The sequence below is a fragment of the Lampetra fluviatilis genome, chromosome 26 (genome assembly GCF_964198595.1).
Source record: "Lampetra fluviatilis chromosome 26, kcLamFluv1.1, whole genome shotgun sequence".
Taxonomy (NCBI): Eukaryota; Metazoa; Chordata; class Hyperoartia; order Petromyzontiformes; family Petromyzontidae; genus Lampetra; species Lampetra fluviatilis.
This window is the reverse complement of record NC_136300.1, coordinates 12,560,021-12,583,064: the sequence shown is the minus strand read 5'-3', so window position 1 is coordinate 12,583,064 and position 23,044 is coordinate 12,560,021. Positions and strand designations below refer to the sequence as shown.

The 23,044-nt window shown below is 58.4% G+C and overlaps 1 protein-coding gene across 1 annotated transcript in view; it reads right to left on the bottom strand.

The window, feature by feature from the left end:
- Positions 1 to 22,894, bottom strand: part of LOC144942107 (1-phosphatidylinositol 4,5-bisphosphate phosphodiesterase gamma-1-like) — a 44,361-nt gene extending 21,467 nt beyond the window's left edge. The window contains exons 1-15 of the mRNA XM_078868803.1: positions 22,503 to 22,894; positions 16,528 to 16,683; positions 14,491 to 14,584; positions 14,000 to 14,047; positions 12,526 to 12,610; positions 11,325 to 11,408; positions 10,585 to 10,640; positions 8,374 to 8,425; positions 8,018 to 8,119; positions 5,609 to 5,727; positions 5,371 to 5,456; positions 5,035 to 5,155; positions 3,423 to 3,591; positions 757 to 864; positions 537 to 644 (exon numbers count right to left, since the gene is read on the bottom strand). Of these exons, the coding sequence (XP_078724929.1) occupies positions 537 to 644; positions 757 to 864; positions 3,423 to 3,591; positions 5,035 to 5,155; positions 5,371 to 5,456; positions 5,609 to 5,727; positions 8,018 to 8,119; positions 8,374 to 8,425; positions 10,585 to 10,640; positions 11,325 to 11,408; positions 12,526 to 12,610; positions 14,000 to 14,047; positions 14,491 to 14,584; positions 16,528 to 16,683; positions 22,503 to 22,677 (1,563 nt within the window). The 5' untranslated portion in view covers positions 22,678 to 22,894. The remainder of the gene's footprint in view (positions 1 to 536; positions 645 to 756; positions 865 to 3,422; positions 3,592 to 5,034; positions 5,156 to 5,370; positions 5,457 to 5,608; positions 5,728 to 8,017; positions 8,120 to 8,373; positions 8,426 to 10,584; positions 10,641 to 11,324; positions 11,409 to 12,525; positions 12,611 to 13,999; positions 14,048 to 14,490; positions 14,585 to 16,527; positions 16,684 to 22,502) is intronic.
- Positions 22,895 to 23,044: the final 150 nt, after the last annotated feature.

The following is a 23,044-nucleotide window of genomic DNA, read 5'->3' as shown; positions in this document are numbered from 1 at the left end:
CACAACCACACAGATAACGCCAATTTTCCACCACACTTAACCACACAACCACACACACAACCATACACCTGTACACACACACAACCATACACCTGTACAGACACACAACCACACGAACTTACAGACACACAACCCCACAGACACACAGCCAAACAGATACACAGATACACGATCATACAGACACACAATCACATGACTGCACAGGCACACGATCATACAGATACACAACCATTGACTCGAACAATCCCGTGAGTAGTGCTGTGCTGTTATGAAGCGTTACATGATGTCGTTTGAAGTGGTGTAATATGGCGCGGTGCGATGTGGCGCGGTGCGGTATGGTGTGGCCGGGAGATGACGCGTTGTAGTGTGACGTCAAATCACGTGGAGAAGCGTGGGGTGTGGCGGGGCGCGGTGTGGCGGAGGGTGGCACCATGTGGAATGACTCGTCATGTCAGAGTGTGGTGTGGCACGGCGTAACGTGGCATTGTGCGCCCTGGTGTCCAGCGGTGCGGTGTGCCATGCGGTGAGCCGCATACATCCTTGGCCAGCTCCTCCTGCTCCTCGTCTTTGCTCGCGTTGAGCGACGTCTCCTCCGAGTAGTAGAGGCAGTTGCTCGTCAGCACGAAGAAGTGCGGATTCCATTCCTGAACAGCAACACCGCGATCGTTGACTGCACATTCGTGCCTGGCTAACCACGTCCGTGACACCGTCCAACCGAGTGACCGTTCCACGAAGCATCCCTGCGTCCCCGCTCACCTTGTACAGGGGGTCCTCCAGGTACATGATGCCGTTCTTTAGCGAGTCGCTGATGTCGTACTCCGAGCTGGAATGGTCCTCCGACAGCTGGTGGTCGATGGTTTTGTGCTGGGAGACGCGGACATCACCGCGGTGCGATCCGCAATCGCTTTCAGGTTGCATCGCCGCGCCGAGTTAAGTGTGCGTCGTACAAACCCCCCTCTCCTCCTCCGCTCGGCGGAGCGACCCGCTCGACAAATTGGGTGCGGGCGCTTCGCTGGAACGTCGCAGCCGAGCGTCGTCGTGGGGCAGTTGTTGGAAATAGTGAAAATGTCCTCCAGTCTGGGGCCATGTCGGCCTAACGCGGTCTGACTCGGCGCAGTGGGACCCACTCCTCTCAACGTCGGCCATTATTGGTTCCGCGAAACCGGTCGTTAAGCAAATATAGGAAATACCCGTTAAAGGCTTGATTCATTCCGATAGCATCGAAAGTTATCCGTTTCCACCAAAAAAACGTACTCTATCACATGTAAACAATGGGTATTAATAAATAAAGATACTAACAACGGTATAAACACATAATATTAAAATAAACACGGTTAATCAATGCATTACCTAATATTTACTGTACCTACAATAGCCCGTACGTGAACAAGGGAATGGTTGGTAAGCGAACACATTGGGCTCTATGGAGGCACTATACTACTATATACACTACACTACTATACACTACGCTATACACTACGCTATACACTACACTACTACACACTACTATGCACATTACACTCCTATACACGACACTACTATACACTACACTACTATACACTACGCTATACACTACACTACTACACACTACTATGCACACTACACTCCTATACACGACACTACTATACACTACGCTATACACTACACTACAATACACTACACTACTATGTACACTACACTCCTATATACACGACACTACTATACACTACGCTGTGCATTACACTACTATGTACACTACACTACACACTACACTACTATACACGACACTACTATACACTCCACTATCTGGCGAGCGGAATCAGGTGAGCGGTATCTGGTTGCAGGTGAGTGGCAAGCGTGCCTTTGACCGACCCACGAGCAGAGCTCGTTAACACGTGCTCCAGTAACAGTAACACGCCCTGTGGTAACACACGCGGCAGTAACACGCGCTGCGGTAACACGCGCTGCGGTAACACACGCTGCGGTAACACGCGCTGCGGTAACACGCGCGGCGGTAACACGCGCTGCGGTAACACACGCTGCGGTAACACACGCTGCGGTAACACACGCGGCGGTAACACGCGCGGCGGTAACACGCGCTGCGGTAACACGCGCTGCGGTAACACGCGCTGCAGTAACACGCGCTGCAGTAACACGCGCTGCGGTAACACGCGCTGCGGTAACACGCGCTGCAGTAACACGCGCTGCAGTAACACGCGCTGCGGTAACACACGCTGCGGTAACACACGCGGCAGTAACACGCGCTGCGGTAACACGCGCTGCGGTAACACACGCTGCGGTAACACACGCTGCGGTAACACGCGCGGCGGTAACACGCGCGGCGGTAACACGCGCTGCGGTAACACGCGCTGCGGTAACACGCGCTGCGGTAACACGCGCTGCGGTAACACGCGCTGCGGTAACACGCGCTGCGGTAACACGCGCTGCGGTAACACGCGCTGCGGTAACACGCGCTGCGGTAACACGCGCTGCGGTAACACGCGCTGCGGTAACACGCGCTGCGGTAACACGCGCTGCAGTAACACGCGCGGCGGTAACACGCGCTGCAGTAACACGCGCTGCAGTAACACGCGCTGCAGTAACACGCGCTGCGGTAACACGCGCTGCGGTAACACGCGCTGCAGTAACACGCGCTGCGGTAACACGCGCTGCGGTAACACGCGCTGCGGTAACACGCGCTGCGGTAACACGCGCTGCGGTAACACGCGCTGCGGTAACACGCGCTGCGGTAACACGCGCTGCGGTAACACGCGCTGCAGTAACACGCGCTGCAGTAACACGCGCTGCGGTAACACGCGCTGCGGTAACACGCGCTGCGGTAACACGCGCTGCGGTAACACGCGCTGCGGTAACACGCGCTGCGGTAACACGCGCTGCGGTAACACGCGCTGCGGTAACACGCGCTGCGGTAACACGCGCTGCGGTAACACGCGCTGCAGTAACACGCGCTGCAGTAACACGCGCGGCGGTAACACGCGCTGCGGTAACACGCGCTGCGGTAACACGCGCTGCGGTAACACGCGCTGCGGTAACACGCGCTGCGGTAACACGCGCTGCGGTAACACGCGCTGCGGTAACACGCGCTGCGGTAACACGCGCTGCGGTAACACGCGCTGCGGTAACACGCGCTGCGGTAACACGCGCTGCGGTAACACGCGCTGCGGTAACACGCGCTGCGGTAACACGCGCTGCGGTAACACGCGCTGCGGTAACACGCGCTGCAGTAACACGCGCTGCAGTAACACGCGCTGCGGTAACACACGCGGCAGTAACACGCGCTGCGGTAACACGCGCTGCAGTAACATACGCGGCGGTAACACGCGCTGCAGTAACACGCGCTGCGATATCTGCGACGTTATCACAGCAGCAGCAGCTGCCGTTGTTGTCGTTGTTGTTGGTGGTGGTGGTGGTGGCAGCGGTACCTTGATGATGATCTTGCCCTTGAGCTGGCTGGGCGAGGGCAGCTCGTCGCCGTGCGTCTCCAGCGGCCGTGTCAGCAGCATGTCCCCAAACACCTTGCGGAAGATATCGGCCATCACCTGCTGCTGGGCCAAGCTGCAGTGCTGCTCGATGGACAGGATGAGCGGGAATCTGCGGGAGAGAGCCGGGGGGAGAGCCGGGGGAGAGCCGGGGGGAGAGCCGGGGGGAGAGCCGGGGGGAGAGCCGGGGGGAGAGCCGGGGGGAGAGCCGGGGGGAGAGCCGGGGGGAGAGCCGGGGGGAGAGCCGGGGGGAGAGCCGGGGGGAGAGCCGGGGGGAGAGCCGGGGGGAGAGCCGGGGGGAGAGCCGGGGGGAGAGCCGGGGGGAGAGCCGGGGGGAGAGCCGGGGGGAGAGCCGGGGGGAGAGCCGGGGGGAGAGCCGGGGGGAGAGCCGGGGGGAGAGCCGGGGGGAGAGCCGGGGGGAGAGCCGGGGGGAGAGCCGGGGGGAGAGCCGGGGGGAGAGCCGGGGGGAGAGCCGGGGGGAGAGCCGGGGGGAGAGCCGGGGGGAGAGCCGGGGGGAGAGCCGGGGGGAGAGCCGGGGGGAGAGCCGGGGGGAGAGCCGGGGGGAGAGCCGGGGGGAGAGCCGGGGGGAGAGCCGGGGGGAGAGCCGGGGGGAGAGCCGGGGGGAGAGCCGGGGGGAGAGCCGGGGGGAGAGCCGGGGGGAGAGCCGGGGGGAGAGCCGGGGGGAGAGCCGGGGGGAGAGCCGGGGGGAGAGCCGGGGGGAGAGCCGGGGGGAGAGCCGGGGGGAGAGCCGGGGGGAGAGCCGGGGGGAGAGCCGGGGGGAGAGCCGGGGGGAGAGCCGGGGGGAGAGCCGGGGGGAGAGCCGGGGGGAGAGCCGGGGGGAGAGCCGGGGGGAGAGCCGGGGGGAGAGCCGGGGGGAGAGCCGGGGGGAGAGCCGGGGGGAGAGCCGGGGGGAGAGCCGGGGGGAGAGCCGGGGGGAGAGCCGGGGGGAGAGAGCGGGGGGGGGGGCGAGTGGGGGAGTGCGCGGGGCGCCAACGTCAGCGGTGATCAGAACTAAAAATTAAGATCTGTGAATCTCTTTTTCACGGGTCAAAAAGTAAAGGAAAGCCAGCAAGTCACTCAATATAGATGCAAAAAAATATTATATATAGAAGTACATCAATACCTTCAGATTTGTCAACACCAAATGCAATCTTGGAGAACAGCAAAATAACAACAAAAACAGCCCCTGACCACACCAAGACACGATAAGCCACTTCGTTGATCTATCTTGTGTGGCCAGGTCGCTTCTGAAAAAATAGCTACGTAGATCCTCATCGCTACCAGAATCAGGACGGACAGCATCATCAGCAGTACCAGCGTCAACATCACCATCAGGTCGCGTGGGGGGTGAGAGGTCATTAGAGGTCACGTGGGGGTCAGAAGCTACCAGAGGTCCTTAGAGTACTGCGGGGCTGAGAGCCCAATCGAGGGAGAGGTCACGAGAGAGTGAGAAGTCCTGTGGGGGTAAGAGGTCATCAGAGCGAGAGGTCACGTGGGTTTCAGAGGTCACGAGAGGTCGTGAGAGTGCGCGAGGGGGCCCGGCACGGAGACGCACTCGGAGGTGGTGAAGGCGTGCTGCTTGATGGTGAACACGACATCCGAGAAGCGGATCTTGGTGGTGAGCGTGTGCCCGTGGTAGATGATGGGCATGTTGTCCGGCCCATCCCAGCAGTCCACTGCGAAGACAAAGAAAAAAGTTCCCCCCCCGCCGCGTAGCCCGCATACTTTGTGAGGGCAAGTGCCGTTTGCGGGTCGCCTACGAAAGCCGGCGTGGAAACACGGGTCTCCGCCGGGTCGGCGGCGCCGCTCGCCGACTGCTGCGCCGCCGCTCCCCACCGAGCGAGCGTACGGACGCAGAGCGGCGTCGCTCCCCGCCGGGCGAGGCACTCACGCTCGATGCAGCGGCATCCCATGCGCAGGCAGCGTGCGTACGCCTCCGTGGACGACTCGCTGGAGATCTGGTCCCCCGTCAGGTACCTGCACAGAGCCCGCGGCGGGCAGAGGGCCAAACCCGGGCAAGAGGAGAGAGCGTGGCGGTGAGCGTGGCGGTGCGTGGCGGTGAGCGTGGCGGTGCGTGGCGAGAGTCGGCGGGTGAGTGTGGCGGTGCGTGGTGAGCGTGGCGCACGGACGTGTTGTGTGAGGAGGAGATGAAGTAGTGAGAGAGGGGGTTGTTGAGGTCCTCGGGGTGGAGCTGCTCCAACTGCTGGTCCCACACGCTGTTCTCCCATGAGAAGAGGAAGTCCAGGAACTGCGCGCTCGACACACGGCGTACACCTCGCAGTGACACAGCGTCACTCGCAGTGCCACTCACAGTACCACTCACAGTGTCACAGTGCCACTCACAGTGTCACTCAAGTGTCATTCACTGTGTCACTCCACTCACACCGCCACAGAGTGACACAGCGTGTCACCGACACCGTCGCTCACTCGTGCCATGACTGACACAGCCACACAGCGACATTGGCACTTGCTCACGAAAACAGCTAACCACTCCCCCACTCGATCGCCCCTCCACTCGCTCGCATCACCGTCGGAGGATGAGGTGCACTGAGGATGTGACCGCGTCAAAAGGTGACCCATAAAGAGGTGAGGCGACCCAACGATAAGAGGATCAAGTAATGAGGTGACCAAAGAGGTAACCGAGTGAGGGGCATGAGGTGAGGCGCACGCTGCGGGCCGTCAACCCGAGGAAGGCTGCGGGACCTGATGGCGTCCCGGGACGTGTGCTGAGGGACTGTGCTGACGAGCTGGCTGGAGTCTTCACAAGGATTTTCAACCTGTCTCTGGAACAGTCAACTGTACCACCCTGTCTAAAGTCCTCCACCATAGTCCCCCTGCCCAAAAAAACCCACATTTCCAGCTACAACGACTACCGGCCAGTAGCACTCACGCCAGTGGTGATGAAGTGCTTTGAAAAACTGGTCCGGAGTCACATCATAGGAAGCTTGCCCCGAAACCTTGACCCCCACCAGTTTGCCTACAGAGCGAACCGATCCACGGAGGACGCCGTGGCCACAGCACTACTGCATGCTGCACTGTCACACCTGGAGCAGCAGGGGAGCTATGTGCGGATGCTCCTCGTGGATTACAGTTCTGCGTTCAACACCATCCTCCCACACAAACTGGTGGAAAAACTGGGCGACCTGGGGATTCCACATTCCACCTGCATGTGGATACATAGTTTCCTCTCGGGCCGCAGACAGAGGGTCAGATTGGGCCGTCATACATCCACAGCCCTGAGCCTCAGTACCGGCTCCCCCCAGGGCTGTGTACTGAGCCCCCTGCTCTACTCCCTCTACACACATGACTGTGCCGCCGTCCACCATAGCAACACCATTGTGAAGTTTGCTGATGACACCACAGTGGTGGGGCTCATCTCTGGGGGGGATGAGTCTGCCTACAGGGACGAGGTGGAGCGGCTGACAGCATACTGCAGGGGCAACAACCTGCTCCTTAACACCGCAAAGACCAAGGAGCTCATAATAGACTACAGGAGAAAGAAAACGGACACTCCACCACTAATCATCAGCGGGGACTGTGTGGAGAGGGTGGCAGACTTCTGCTTCCTGGGAGTCCACATTGGGGAGGGCCTGACCTGGAGCGCCAACAGCACTGAGCTTCTGAAAAAGGCCCAGCAGAGACTTTACTTCCTGAGAATCCTCAGGAATAATAACATCACACAGAAACTGCTGGTGTCCTTCTACCGAGCCTCCATCGAGAGCATTCTCACATACTGCATCTGTGTATGGTACACCAGCTGCACAGTGGCTCAGAGGAAAGCGCTCCAGAGGGTCATCAACACAGCCCAAAAGATCGCCGGCTGCCATCTCCCCACACTGGAAGAACTACACAGTTCACGTTGCATCAAAAAAGCACAGAACATTATAAAGGACTCTTCTCACCCTGGACACTCACTGTTTGAGCTGTTGCCATCAGGCAGACGATTCAGATCAGTCAAAACAAGGACAAACAGATTCAAACAGAGCTTTTATCCTACAGCGATCACCACACTCAATAATGCTAATTAATTATTAAGTAATAGTATTTTTCAATTGACTGTGAAATAGAGATGTGCAATGACAAAATGTAACCTTATGTGGGTATGTGGGTATACTTGGGCTGTTTTTATATATAGTATAAATTGATTATCTTTCATTTAATTTTATTTTTATTTTCTTGTTTTATTTAATTTAAATTTATGAATGATGCCCTGACTGGTGAGCATTTTCAATTTCGTTGTACTGGTGACAATGACAATAAACGATCTATCTATCAATCAAGGGGGAGATGGTGCAATGAGGTCACAAAAATGATGGGTCAATGAATAAGCGGATGGCCCAGTGAGCCGATGACACAGGGAGAAGGTGACACGGTGAGGAGGTCCCTCAGTGACTCGATGACACCGTAAAGAGGCGGCCACATAGCTCAGCGATTCAGTGGGAGGGTGCCCCACGGAGGAAGTGACACAGTCAGGAGATTTCACTCAATGACCTGGAGGGAGAGGAGGGGACGGGGTAGGGGGCGAGGGGAGGGGGCACCTCGTGGGGTTTGAAGTAGGCCCCGTCCTGGCTGCGCTTGGGGTCCGGCAGCACCTTGTTCATGAAGTTCCGCACCCGCTGCAGGTCGGCTGCCCACGCCTCCTGCAGCGGTCGCGGCAACGGCGGCAGCGGCGTCAGGGCCAATGGAGCGAGGGAGTGGAATCGTGGAACCGTGGAATCGCATCACAAGGGGCGAACGAGGCCGCCGGAGGTCGCTCTGCGCGAGTCCCAGGCGAAGGGGCTCGCCCGCCAAAAACGTCGCCTCGCAGTCTTAAGCGCTACGGCCGCGTCGGCCGCGTCCGCTGTGTTCGTCGTCGTGTGCGTAGAAGCGAGGCCCGGGGCGGAGGCCGACTCACCTTCTGGTCGAACAAGAGGAACCGCTGGAAGTCCATGATGGTGATGGTGTCCCTGTGCGGGCGAGAGAGAGAGAGGGAGGGAGGGGGCGACGGAATCAGACCCCCGGCCCCGTGCCGCCATCGCCGCCCTCGCCCGGCCGCTCACGGCCACGCGGCAGCGCCGCGGCGTGCGACGGCGGAGGACGAGGAGGGGGGGCGAGGAGGGGGGGCGAGGAGGGGGCGCGAGGAGGGGGGGCGAGGAGGGGGCGCGAGGAGGGGGGGCGAGGAGGGGGGGCGAGGAGGGGGGGCGAGGAGGGGGCGCGAGGAGGGGGGGCGAGGAGGGGGGGCGAGGAGGGGGGGCGAGGAGGGGGGGCGAGGAGGGGGCGCGAGGAGGGGGCGCGAGGAGGGGGGGCGAGGAGGGGGCGCGAGGAGGGGGCGCGAGGAGGTGGGGCGAGGAGGGGGGGCGAGGAGGTGGGGCGAGGAGGTGGGGCGAGGAGGGGGGGCGAGGAGGGGGGACGAGGAGGGGGGGCGAGGCGGCTCGTGGCTCCGGTTTTTAAACCTGCTCCAACCTGGAGGCACGAGGCGACGCTCGCAAGGAGGTGATGGGAGGCAGCGCGTGGAGAGGTGCAGGGAGGGGTGGAGCAGAGGAGGTGGAGAGGGGACAGCGAACAGTGGGAAGAGGTTGAGGCAGTGGAGGTGGAAGATGTTCGAAGCCAGGAGCCAATTTCGTGAGAACCCCGGAGGCGGCGGTCGCCGTTTGTCACGACGAGTCGAGCTGCGGGGAAATCATCGCCCACTGTGGCTCGCTCTCCTCCAGCACTCGCTCTCCTCCAGCACTCGCTCTCCTCCAGCACTCGCTCTCCTCCAGCACTCGCTCTCCTCCAGCACTCGCTCTCCTCCAGCACTCGCTCTCCTCCAGCACTCGCTCTCCTCCAGCACTCGCTCTCCTCCAGCACTCGCTCTCCTCCAGCACTCGCTCTCCTCCAGCACTCGCTCTCCTCCAGCACTCGCTCTCCTCCAGCACTCGCTCTCCTCCAGCACTCGCTCTCCTCCAGCACTCGCTCTCCTCCAGCACTCGCTCTCCTCCAGCACTCGCTCTCCTCCAGCACTCGCTCTCCTCCAGCACTCGCTCTCCTCCAGCACTCGCTCTCCTCCAGCACTCGCTCTCCTCCAGCACTCGCTCTCCTCCAGCACTCGCTCTCCTCCAGCACTCGCTCTCCTCCAGCACTCGCTCTCCTCCAGCACTCGCTCTCCTCCAGCACTCGCTCTCCTCCAGCACTCGCTCTCCTCCAGCACTCGCTCTCCTCCAGCACTCGCTCTCCTCCAGCACTCGCTCTCCTCCAGCACTCGCTCTCCTCCAGCACTCGCTCTCCTCCAGCACTCGCTCTCCTCCAGCACTCGCTCTCCTCCAGCACTCGCTCTCCTCCAGCACTCGCTCTCCTCCAGCACTCGCTCTCCTCCAGCACTCGCTCTCCTCCAGCACTCGCTCTCCTCCAGCACTCGCTCTCCTCCAGCACTCGCTCTCCTCCAGCACTCGCTCTCCTCCAGCACTCGCTCTCCTCCAGCACTCGCTCTCCTCCAGCACTCGCTCTCCTCCAGCACTCGCTCTCCTCCAGCACTCGCTCTCCTCCAGCACTCGCTCTCCTCCAGCACTCGCTCTCCTCCAGCACTCGCTCTCCTCCAGCACTCGCTCTCCTCCAGCACTCGCTCTCCTCCAGCACTCGCTCTCCTCCAGCACTCGCTCTCCTCCAGCACTCGCTCTCCTCCAGCACTCGCTCTCCTCCAGCACTCGCTCTCCTCCAGCACTCGCATTCTCCTCCAGCACTCGCATTCTCCTCCAGCACTCGCTCTCCTCCAGCACTCGCTCTCCTCCAGCACTCGCTCTCCTCCAGCACTCGCTCGTCTGGCCTGGTGGCTCAGCGGCAGATGAGCAGCTCGCAATCAGAAGGTCGCGAGTTCAAATTCTGGTTGGAAGTGGGCGGGGGGGGGCGACTCATCCTTCCGGAGGTCGATAAAACGAACACCACTCTGATGGGAAGTCAACGCTGGTTGTCCTACGTGATGACTCGTCCCAGCCATAGGAATGCGGAATTTTAGGCCACTTGGCTTGGGGGCTTGTAAACAGGCGAAGGGCGCCAACGGCTTCGACGGTTCGTGCCAGCAGGAGAGCGCTCTGCGGTTCATTCGGCCGTGGTGGGGTGGGGGGGGGGGTGGGGACCGCGGGGTCGTTACCGGAGCACGAACGACACCGTGGGCTGGTCGCTGCGGTCCGTGATCTGCGGCAAGATCTGGAGTGGAACGAAGAAGAGGCACGGGCACCGCAGGGGTCAGAGGGCGGGCGCCACGCACGCCGTGGCATCGCGTGGCACCCGGTGACATCACCGTCGTTAGCACGAAGATGTCACGTGAGATATCTCGTACAAAGAGATCATGTAAAACCCCGAAATACAAAGATCCCCCGTGTGGCCTTTAACAGACTGTTGGGGCAAGTGCTTTTAGCGTGTCAACCTGTCAAGGCCGGCTCGGCAGACTCGGACGTATTGGTATCACCAATGCTGAAGTTTAACACACCGCACCAGGTACTCGTTTAAGATGGAGTCGACCTAGGGGAGGCCCAGCACCGGTTCAGATATTCGCCACTAGTATTGGTCGTAGCACAGTGTGCTAACCACTACACTGCCGCTCCCCACTGCACTGTAATGCACACACAGCTACTTCAACAGATATCGTACAGACACATGCATCAACATGTACAAGTGTCGGTGTGCACACAGACGCAGACCGGCCCGTCTGCTCAGAGAGGGCGACTCGCAATCGGAAGGGTCAGGAATTCAAATCCTTGCCATCGTGGCCTCTGGGATCGATATAATTGCGGCTATAGCCAAGGGCTCAATGCCCGTGCGAGGTCACTGTGGGATTTGGCGTTGGCCGTCTCGACGCCCGTGGGCTGCGAGGCCGCGATGCCGACGCACCGACTTCTGCTCGTCGAACAGGAGGTTGACGTAGAACTGGGAGAACTTCTCGAACGAAATCGTCCCGTCCTTGGTCTCCACGGCCTGGACGCGGCACGCACAGGGGGACAGCAGCGAGCGTCTGTCAGGCAGTACACAGACCGCCCGTTCCCTCGCTTCGACGCCGCGTTCAACCACCACAAGACAGGGTCACAACAAGCACTCACCCACTCACTCACCCACTCACTCACTCACCCATTCACTCACTCACCCACCCACACTCTAACTCACTCACTCATCCACTCACTCACCCACTCACTCAACCACTCACTCACTCACCCACTCACTCACTCACCCATTCACTCACTCACTCACCCACCCACACTCTAACTCACTCACTCATCCACACACTCACCCACACACTCACTCACTCACCCACTCACTCAACCACTCACCCTCCCACTCACTCACCCACTCACTCACTCACTCACCCACTCACTCACTCACCCACTCACACTCACATAACCCATTCACCCAATTATTTCACTGTGGTGGTAGGGTTGCCACCTTTGAGCAAAAAAAAAAGAAAACCCGGGACAACAACATCGGAGGAAGAATATCTGACAATAGCAAAAGAGCGGAGAACTACATTGTGAATCATCACGAGCGTTACTCTCATCTGGGTTACCCCGCAACTGACAAAGGCCCGGGGAACTGACGTCCCGGGAACCCGAGCAGATTCCCCAGGACGGCAGCCGCATACTCGGGCAAGCTCACGGTCCCGGGAATACAGTAATGAAACAACAACAACAACAACACAGAAGCAGGTGGTAACTGAACGTGGTGGGGAAGGCACAACGCTCGTGCAGAGCCTCCGCGTAAATCTCCGCGAGACTCGGAGTGGAACCGGTGGGGGGGGGGGGGTGACGAACATCCCGCCGTCTCTCGCTGGCACGAGTTGTTTTCTCTCGCTCTGCTCTCTGAGCCAAGCGACACCGTGTTCATTTGAGTACAATCTGCACGTAACCGGCACGAATCGTAAACGGTCGTCCGCGCGCGTCCCTTCCAGTGGGCAGGCAGATCGATCCACCGCTCCGCGCGCCGTGTGTGGAGGTCCGGGTAGATGCGTCTGGGGTAGCCCCACCTTAAAGGGGGGGGGGGTCGAGAGCAGGGATCGAGACTCTTCCATCAGGGGTCAGCCGCCCTCCGCACCCTCTCTCACCCTGATCCGATCTTTGAGCATCTTGGGGTTCGTCGCTTTGTAGTTCAACTGGGACAGCATCATCTTGAGCTCCTTCTCTGTGATGCTGCAGCCGGGGCGGGGGAGGGCAGAGGGGGGGGGCACTCAGCAACGCCGCAAATGAAAATGGGACACAGCGGGCAGGAGCCAAACTGGGCAGCGCGCAGGGGAGGTAGCCAGGGTGGGGGTGGACTCCCCGAGCGAGCCAGATGCTCGCCCTTCCCCTAGCCGACAAGCCAGCGACGAGCCAATCAGCTTCCAGGGCTAGCCTGCCCACTGGCCCTTTAAACGGGCCACGTGTACGAGCCCGACTCCGAACCACGTAAGCAACCAGCCACGAGTACTCAGCCCGGCTCTGACCCGAACCCACGAGCCAACCAGATGATAACTCCCCCAGCAGAAACTCGTAATCAGAATCTTTATCTGTCCTGGAGAAATCCGATGAGCTTTGAAGCTCTTTTTCTCACAGATGTCCAGCAGTCTCACAGATGTCCACAAACATTTTTTTTTCACCCGGTACACCACGGCCAGTATATCTCCTACCACCGTTGTGACACGTAAACACGTGCCTCCGCCGATCGATGAACGACCCAGAATACATCTCCCCCCCTTCCTCCACCGTCGCTGCGCACTGCGTTTAGCGACGGTGGCGGTCTCGCGTCTATTTGTGGAAGAGCCGCGGAGTCGAAAGCCCAAAAACGGGGAAGTTGCGCCGCTCTGTCAGCGGTGAGCAGCCCGGCCAGGGAGGCTGCCTGGCTCCAGGAGGCAAGGGCGGGGTGGGGGTGGGACAAGGCCCTCACAGAGGGACGGACAGCGCATGCCTTAGACACCGACATTCCCATTCCTGACTTTTGTTGCCGTTGTAAATCTCCGACAAATGTGACGGGGAGAATCAGAGAGGGTGCCGCCCGTCGTGTTGGAGAACAGCCCACGGAAGTTCACATCACGGAGCTACCTCTGAGATCCCTTCCACTGACCTGCCTCTACCTACTGGTCATCGGTGAAAACACATGTTTATCGCTCATCAGATTCCTCCAGTGTCAATAAATATTCTGATTCTGTTTCTGACATGTGCTTCACGCAGTACGGGCTAGTGGTTTCCTACCATCTTGGTTACAGAGAGTGATGCCCATCGTACGACACGCAAACCGATTGATTGTTTTGTTGTTGTCGTCGTGAAATCGTCGGTGACCGGCTCGACCCCCATTGCCTCGCTCGACTTGAGAATCCGGTTTAATCGCGGGTGGCCGGAACCTGGATCCAATGCCTGGATCTCAGCGGCGCCGTGCCCCGCTCACACCTGAGCCCCCCCTCGCCACCTCCCCTCCCCTCCCTCGAGGTTGAGCTCGGACTCGGCTGGTCAACGGCGAGCGACGACACTGGGGGCTGTGTTGCCATGGGGGGGGGGGGGGTGCGCAATTCGTGAACCGCGGCTGTGCGGAGGCCGCCGCGTTACCACTTGGTGCTTGGCTTCTGCAGGGGGATGAACTGTTTCTGCAGCCACCTGGGGGTGGAGGGGGGAGTGAGGGGAGTGGGCGGGCGGGGGCGGGCAGGTTGGAGAAGGGGGGTGGGGGGGGGCACAGTGAGTGAAGCTTTCGAGGGAACGGAGCGGCATTTGAAGCCCCATTCCTCTCTCGGCGCCTTGACGCGCGGTGGCCGCTCTCGTACAGGCACAAGGCCACGAGGCTGCGGCACCCGATCCCCCCCCCTCATCTCCCTCCTCTCTCCTCCGACCATGAGGTTATCTGGCGCAGAAACCCTGGTGCACAGGAGGGTCAACCAAGGAGCCAGGAGGAGCCTCGCGGCCCAGCAGGTGCGCCAACTCTCAGGTCGTTATTGCTGCCCGCTGGACACGGAACGTCGGCCCAACGATCACAACCACATGGCAAAGTTGGGTCCATCTGGGTGGGGGGTGAAATATGGGAGGTTATAGAGGGGGGTAATCACCACTCAGTCTGGATGGACGTTGGGGCCTTGGCACAGTCTTCCATGAGGAACTTGAGGCCGTTCATCCACTTGTTCACCTCTTTCCTATCCACGGCTGTGGGGATGCGGGGAGGGGGGGCACAGCAGTGACGCAACCTCCAGTGGATGTTCTCAAGCACACAAATCCTTCCGCTCTCCTTGGGTTTACCCTGCGCTGGGTGCTGAGTGTTCTGGGTGCCGTAGTCTGACTGCTGCACACTGAGTTCTGACTGCTGCACGCTGAGTTCTGACTGCTGCACTCTGAGTTCTGACTGCTGCACACTGAGTTCTGACTGCTGCACGCCGAGTTATGACTGCTGCACTCTGAGTTCTGACTGCTGCACGCTGAGCTCTGACTGCTGCACACCGAGTTCTGACTGCTGCACACTGAGTTCTGACTGCTGCACTACGAGTTCTGACTGCTGCATGCTGTGCTCTGACTGCTGCACGCCGAGTTCTGACTGCTGCACGCTGAGTTGTGACTGCTGCATGCTGTGCTCTGACTGCTGCACGCTGAGTTCTGACTGCTGCACGCTGAGTTGTGACTGCTGCACGCTGAATTCTGACTGCTGTACGCTGAGTTCTGACTGCTGCACTCTGAGTTCTGACTGCTACACACTGAGTTGTGACTGCTGCACACTGAGTTCTGACTGCTGCACGCTGAGTTGTGACTGCTGCACTCTGAGTTCTGACTGCTGCACGCTGAGTTGTGACTGCTGCACGCTGAGTTCTGACTGCTGCACGCTGAGTTCTGACTGCTGCACACTGAGTTCTGACTGCTGCACGCTGTGCTCTGACTGCTGCACGCCGAGTTCTGACTGCTGCACGCTGAGTTATGACTGCTGCACACTGAGTTGTGACTGCTGCACGCTGTGCTCTGACTGCTGCACGCTGAGTTGTGACTGCTGCACTCTGAGTTCTGACTGCTGCACTCTGAGTTCTGACTGGTACACGCTGAGCTCTGACTGCTGCACACTGAGTTCTGACTGCTGCACACTGAGTTCTGACTGCTGCACTACGAGTTCTGACTGCTGCATGCTGTGCTCTGACTGCTGCACGCCGAGTTCTGACTGCTGCACGCTGAGTTGTGACTGCTGCATGCTGTGCTCTGACTGCTGCACGCTGAGTTCTGACTGCTGCACGCTGAGTTGTGACTGCTGCACGCTGAATTCTGACTGCTGTACGCTGAGTTCTGACTGCTGCACTCTGAGTTCTGACTGCTACACACTGAGTTGTGACTGCTGCACACTGAGTTCTGACTGCTGCACGCTGAGTTGTGACTGCTGCACTCTGAGTTCTGACTGCTGCACGCTGAGTTGTGACTGCTGCACGCTGAGTTCTGACTGCTGCACGCTGAGTTCTGACTGCTGCACACTGAGTTCTGACTGCTGCACGCTGTGCTCTGACTGCTGCACGCCGAGTTCTGACTGCTGCACGCTGAGTTATGACTGCTGCACACTGAGTTGTGACTGCTGCACGCTGTGCTCTGACTGCTGCACGCTGAGTTGTGACTGCTGCACTCTGAGTTCTGACTGCTGCACTCTGAGTTCTGACTGGTACACGCTGAGCTCTGACTGCTGCACACTGAGTTCTGACTGCTGCACACTGTGCTCTGACTGCTGCACGCCGAGTTCTGACCGCTGCACGCTGAGTTGTGACTGCTGCACACTGAGTTGTGACTGCTGCACGCTGTGCTCTGACTGCTGCACGCTGAGTTGTGACTGCTGCACTGAGTTCTGACTGCTGCACGCTGAGTTGTGACTGCTGCACACTGAGTTGTGACTGCTGCACGCTGAGTTGTGACTGCTGCACGCTGAGTTGTGACTGCTGCACGCTGAGTTGTGACTGCTGCACACTGAGTTGTGACTGCTGCACGCTGAGTTGTGACTGCTGCACGCTGAGTTGTGACTGCTGCACGCTGAGTTGTGACTGCTGCACGCTGAGTTCTGACTGCTGCACGCTGAGTTGTGACTGCTGCACGCTGTGCTCTGACTGCTGCGGGTGCCGAGCTGCACTCACTGCCTCCCTGCTGGCTGGCGAGGCTGAGCGTCTTGAGGCGGAACTCGCTGCCATAGAAGATGACGAGGCACAGCGAGTCGTCGATGTCGTCTCCCCAGCGCTCGAAATCCCGCGACTGTTTCCCATTGCGGATCTCCTTGATCTCGCGGATGTCGACTGCCGAGCAAGAGAGGGAGCGGTGAACGTGGGGGGGGGGGGGGGGGGGCGACTCCCACGGAGCACGCAGCCCCCAACCGGGAGCACCCCGAGTCGCGGAGTACACAGACAGCAACACCACCACCACCCACATCTGTCCCCCTCCCACCACCACCACCCCCACATCTGCTGCTCCAATATCTTCCCTTTCACACGCAAAAATTAAAAAGATAATTTGTGTTACACGTGGTCAGGATCAGAATGTTTACTTAGACTGCAGGAGGAATCCGATGAGCTGTGAAGCTCTTTGTTATTCAGAGATGTTCAGTCTGGGGCGGGTCAGCGAGTAACAACAGCGAGCAATACGAGCAGCACAATAGGAGTGCAACATTGGGAAAAAGGTAAGCAAGTAATTAAATAGAAATAAATTACAAGTAACATTGTTTAATTATAAGTCCGATTGACCAAGCTTGGGCAAGGCAGAAACAACAACAACAACAAAGCGCTCCCAGAGCACACCAAGATAACAGCGCACAGTAGTTCCTCAATTGAATGGCACAGTAACATTGAACCATCGCATCAGCCGCGCCACGTTCTGGGAGGGACGTGTCATTTGAGCAGCATTGCTTCAAAGCAGGTAAACTCTGCACCGGGTTCGACTCGCAGCGTCTCGTCAGCCAAATCGCACCAGCGCTGGCCAACTGCGAGGCGTAGTTGTGCCATGGCTCACACTCTGCGGTCAGAGTGGACCAGGGTACAACTGCGAGGCGCAGTTGTACCATGGTCCATTGGCAGCGTGGCGCGTTCTCACACTCTGCGGTCAGAGTGCAACATTCACCAAACTGTAGACGCCGGCTGGTTGTCCGCGAGTGGTCAAGGGCACAGTATGTGGGCGCTCGGGGAACCGCAGGGCCCACCAAACCCCCCCCCCCGCTCCGCCCGCCTGGGTCAGGACTCGAACCTCCACGTCTCTGTCCGCTTCTGCTCTCCCTGCGCCGAGCCGCCCACGAGTGGACGGCTCGGCGCGCAGCTCGGGCTGTCGCTCGGGACAACTAACACCGAGACCCAGTCTGCTGCTTCCAATCGGTCTGTCGGGGCCTTCCAGACCTGTATTCAACAAAGGCGGCATTTGTTCAGGCACGGAAACCCTGCGGCCCGGTCTCCACATTCTGGGTCGCATCAACAGAGTCAGGCTCACCGAGACAAAATACTCCCGGATGTTATTGGCAAGGGCACTCCGCCTTCCAAACACGTGGGCCCTCTGTGAGTCCGTTTTTGGATGTGGAGATACAGCACGGATTTGGTAATTTTAAGACCCAGGCCTTTTCCAGAACAGCGCAAATCACTGCCGTGGGAATTGCCCCCTTTGGCCGTGAGGTCTTTCACCCTCGCGAACTTTACCCCCCCCCGTGCCCCGCCCCCCATCTCAAATCTCTACGTGCCTCCCACAAGCACCGATCTCCTCTCTCGGGACCAAAGGTGAGAGCTCACAAGGGGCCGTCCATAAATGACGTCACGTGATATTGACCGATGTTTTACCCTTACTCCCCCCCGCGTCACACGGCGTCACAAAAATTCAGATCACCGTCAAATATGACGTCACAAAGCTCTGCCCCCACCCCCAAAACCATATTTGCATTTTGAAAATAAAACATGCTTCAAATCACTTTAAACTATTGTCATTGTAGTGCGTATTTAATGTGGCGCTGCACTCTGGTGTTGTAGGAGAAAACATTTATTAAAAAGGAGGCGTTTGAAAGCTGAAATTTAGCATAAAATTCACTTGAAAATATTCAACGTCTAACTAAAACTGCAGATGTTCAGAATATTATATTGAAATTATCTTATAATTATAAAATATTTAAAATAATTATAAAAAATACTTGAAACTTTGTAGTATAACTAAGCAAAATGTAGAGTATAATGATAACAATCATATATTTATTCCACAGAATGAAAAGCCCTGGTAGAATCATTAAAATAAAAATGTTTCATAACAATTATTCAAAATGTTTACAAAATGTATGCTTCTCCATTCTCTCATGGAGAAGCAAAATGCTCCTTCATGGAATAAATAAAAGGTGACCTTAGTAAATTTAAATAATCAAATAGTTAATAATGAAAATTAATCAAAACTAGTGTTGTTATAACAATTATATTGTTTATATTTATTTAAAGTTGCGCATTTTTATGTGACGTCACATTTCTCAACCCCCCTCCCTCCCTCGTCACACATCGTAACAAATATCTGACCCCCCTCCCCCCCCTAGGTGTGTGACGTCATTTATGGACGGCCCCCAAGTCACTCCGAGGGACTGTCTGATACTTTGCGACACGGCCTATGGTGCCGACAATAAGGGCCATTTCTTGGAACGTCGCCAATTATACGTTTGACCTTGTGTTTTAAGGCCACGCGGCGCGATTCACGAATGTGTTGGGGTTCTCTGGAACCTTCTGGGAACGTCCCGGCCAAACATTACATCTGACGGATTGGCGCTGTTTAACGATGACCGGTAAGCTGGCAATCGTTTTTCAAAATCCACGAGCGGTTCTGAAAGTCAGGAAGTGATCGATCGTCGCCGTGGTAAATGTCGTCATGAAATCACCGACAGGCACGCGCGAAAGTACATACGGCACGGCGGCCGAAGTCACAGCGAGACAAAGGCGGCCGGGCGTGGCGCTGGCCACCCACCCCCTCGTGTGCCCTGTCGGCCTTCCTCTGCCCTCGCTAACAGCACTTGCCACAAAAGTCGTTTAAGGCTATAGGGGGATATTTGTCTTTGTGTGTTTTTTGTATATGTGTATATGTGTGTGTATGTGTAAATGAGTGTGTGTATATGTGCGTATGTGTGTATGTGTGTATGTGCGTGTAAGTGACGAATATCTGAACGGCCCTGGACCTACCCCTAGGTCGACTCCGCCTTAAATTAGTACCTGGCGAGGCGTGTAAACATCATCATTTGGGGAGACAAAGACGGCCGGGCGTGGTGCTGACCGCTCACCCGCCTCGTGTGCCGTGCCCGCCTTCACAGGTGCTACTCGCTAACAGCACTTGCCCCAATAGTCTGTGAAGGCTACACGGGGGATCTTTGTTTTTGTGTGTTCGTAGGTACTACTCGCTAACAGCACTTGCCCCAACAGTCTGTGAAGGCTACACGGGGTATCTTTGTCTTTGTGTGTGTGCGTAGGTGCTACTCGCTAACAGCACTTGCCCCAACAGTCTGTGAAGGCTACACGGGGATCTTTGTCTTTGTGTGTGTTCGTAGGTGCTACTCGCTAACAGCACTTGCCCCAACAGTCTGTGAAGGCTACACGGGGTATCTTTGTCTTTGTGTGTGTGCGTAGGTGCTACTCGCTAACAGCACTTGCCCCAACAGTCTGTGAAGGCTACACGGGGATCTTTGTCTTTGTGTGTGTTCGTAGGTGCTACTCGCTAACAGCACTTGCCCCAACAGTCTGTGAAGGCTACACGGGTATCTTTGTCTTTGTGTGTGTGCGTAGGTGCTACTCGCTAACAGCACTTGCCCCAACAGTCTGTGAAGGCTACACGGGTATCTTTGTCTTTGTGTGTGTGCGTAGGTGCTACTCGCTAACAGCACTTGCCCCAACAGTCTGTGAAGGCTACACGGGGATCTTTGTCTTTGTGTGTGTGCGTAGGTGCTACTCGCTAACAGCACTTGCCCCAACAGTCTGTGAAGGCTACACGGGGATCTTTGTCTTTGTGTGTGTGCGTAGGTGCTACTCGCTAACAGCACTTGCCCCAACAGTCTGTGAAGGCTACACGGGTATCTTTGTCTTTGTGTGTGTGCGTAGGTGCTACTCGCTAACAGCACTTGCCCCAACAGTCTGTGAAGGCTACACGGGGATCTTTGTCTTTGTGTGTGTGCGTAGGTGCTATTCGCTAACAGCACTTGCCCCAACAGTCTGTGAAGGGGCCTTTGTTGGAGAAAAAAGCAGAAATGGTCGAGATCTGTACGGGCAGCACTTCCCCTGGGCTCGTGGAGGGAGGGAGGGATGGAGGAGGGGGCCACCCATTCACCCGAGCGCGCACGCGAGTTCTCGCGAGCGTTCACCCTCAGCAACTGGCTCCCACAGCACACCCACTCGCAGGATCCCTCCTCACACTCGTCACTCGCAATAGTATTAGCGCAACGAGGACTATTCTTGTACCAACTCTGAACCTTAGCCGAAATCTATCCTCCTAAGCCTAACATCGAAGCACTCCCCCATCCGTCACCATTCCCCCTTATTATTGTCCCTGCCCTTGCCTCCAACCCTGCCCTTGCCTCCAACCCTGCCCTTACCTCTAACCCTGCCCTTGACTCTAACCCTGCCCTTGACTCTAACCCTGCCCTTACCTCTAGCCCTGCCCTTGCCTCTAGCCCTGCCCTTGACTCTAACCCTGCCCTTGCCTCTAGCCCTGCCCTTACCTTGCCTCTAGCCCTGCCCTTGCCTCTAACCCTGCCCTTGCCTCCAACCCTGCCCTTGACTCTAGCCCTGTCCTTACCTCTAACCCTGCCCTTGACTCTAACCCTGCCCTTACCTCCAACCCTGCCCTTGACTCTAACCCTGCCCTTGACTCTAACCCTGCCCTTACCTCCAACCCTGCCCTTACCTCTAACCCTGCCCTTGACTCTAACCCTGCCCTTGACTCTAACCCTGCCCTTACCTCCAACCCTGCCCTTGACTCTAGCCCTGCCCTTGCCTCTAGCCCTGCCCTTGCCTCTAGCCCTGCCCTTGCCTCTAACCCTGCCCTATCCTCTAGCCCTGCCCTTGCCTCTAGCCCTGCCCTTGACTCTAACCCTGCCCTTGCCTCTAGCCCTGCCCTTACCTAGCCTCTAGCCCTGCCCTATCCGCTAAGTTTAACTGAAACCCATTAGAACCTTCGCTTGCCTCCATCTCTATCCCACGAGCCTAACAATTCTCCTAATCTCTCCGCCAAATCTATGCCCTGAGCCGAACCGCGAAACCAAGCTGAGTTCGCTGCCCCCGAGACCGCGGAGAGGAGAAGCGACGAGAGGGAGGCAGGGAGGAGGAGAGGGAGGAGAAGAGGGAGGATGAAGAGGAGGGAGCGGAGAGATTAGGAGAATGATAAGGAAGACAGGGGAGGGAGGAGCGTGTCTAGAAGAGAAAGTGGAGCAAACGAGAAGTCAGGCTCCTCATGCACACCCTGACAGACCGCTCCCGCCTCGCTCCCGTCTCACGGACGGGGCCCACGCCAGAGCGAGTGGCTGCCGCCAGCAGCAAGCAGCACCACTCTCTGCCGAGACCCACGGGGGCCTGGGGACCAGCGGGGGGCCTCCCCCCATCCCCCGAGGACACCCACGTGCCCCCCTCCTGCCCCCCCCCCCCACCATTTCCCGATTTCAAAATTTTCCCCACGTGCCGTCGACACGCGTACCGACTACCCCACACTGGCTACTGAGTCGACCTAGGCGAGGCCCAGGACCGATTGAGATAATTGTCACCGGTGTTGACCGTGAGCGGGAATCGAACTCTGTTCGCCGGGTTTGTAGCGCAAAGTAGCGCTAACCGCTGCCCCACCGCTCCGCACCTCCACACGCACCCCAAGCCTTGGCTCACGCACGCCTCCTCACAGCGCAGCGGACACGCACAGCCCTTTGCACCTTCACCCCTGCCCGCACGTCTTGCTTCGTGACAATGTTTAATTACCGCATACACCTTGCACACAGCCCCAATAACCCCTCCCTGTGCAGGCAGACGCAACGCGGTACGCACGACCAAGACACGATGGCGTCACGTGGAGTTGACGATGGTTCTGATGATACAGGTGGCGGGGAGCGACCAGCAGTGTCCCGAGACCCCCCCCACGCCCTCACCTTTCCCCTCGACGCGCTCCACCGTGCGGCTCCACACCACCTGGCGGCTCCGCATGTCCACCTGCAGGGTCCGCTTCTCGGGCCGGGCGGAGCGGCGGAACAGCGTGAGCACGGAGCCCAGCTGGAGCTCGCTCAGCATGGAGTTGGCGCCCTGCTGCTTGGGGGGCCGCCACATCGTGGTGCGCGGTGGCGGCGGGGATCTTCGAGTTAACGCAACCTCCACAACCCCCCCCCCCGCTGGTTCCTTTGCTTCGGGTGGGGGGCTGCGTGCTGGTGACACACGGGGGCGCACACAAAGGGGGTCCCCCGAGACTCTGCGATGAGCGTCACCCACCCCGGGGTGGGTTTGGAGCCGTGCGCGCTCGCCGTGTCGCCTTCACCCCCGGGCTGCGCGCTGCGGGGCAATGCGAACACTTCCTGCTGCCCGGCGACCCGAGCTCACCCCACCCCCCTCGCTCCCTCCCCCCTGGGGGAATCAGCGGTAAGGATGCGTCCCAGGCGACTAGGGGGTAGCGTCTCCCCATCGCTGCCGAGATGGGAGT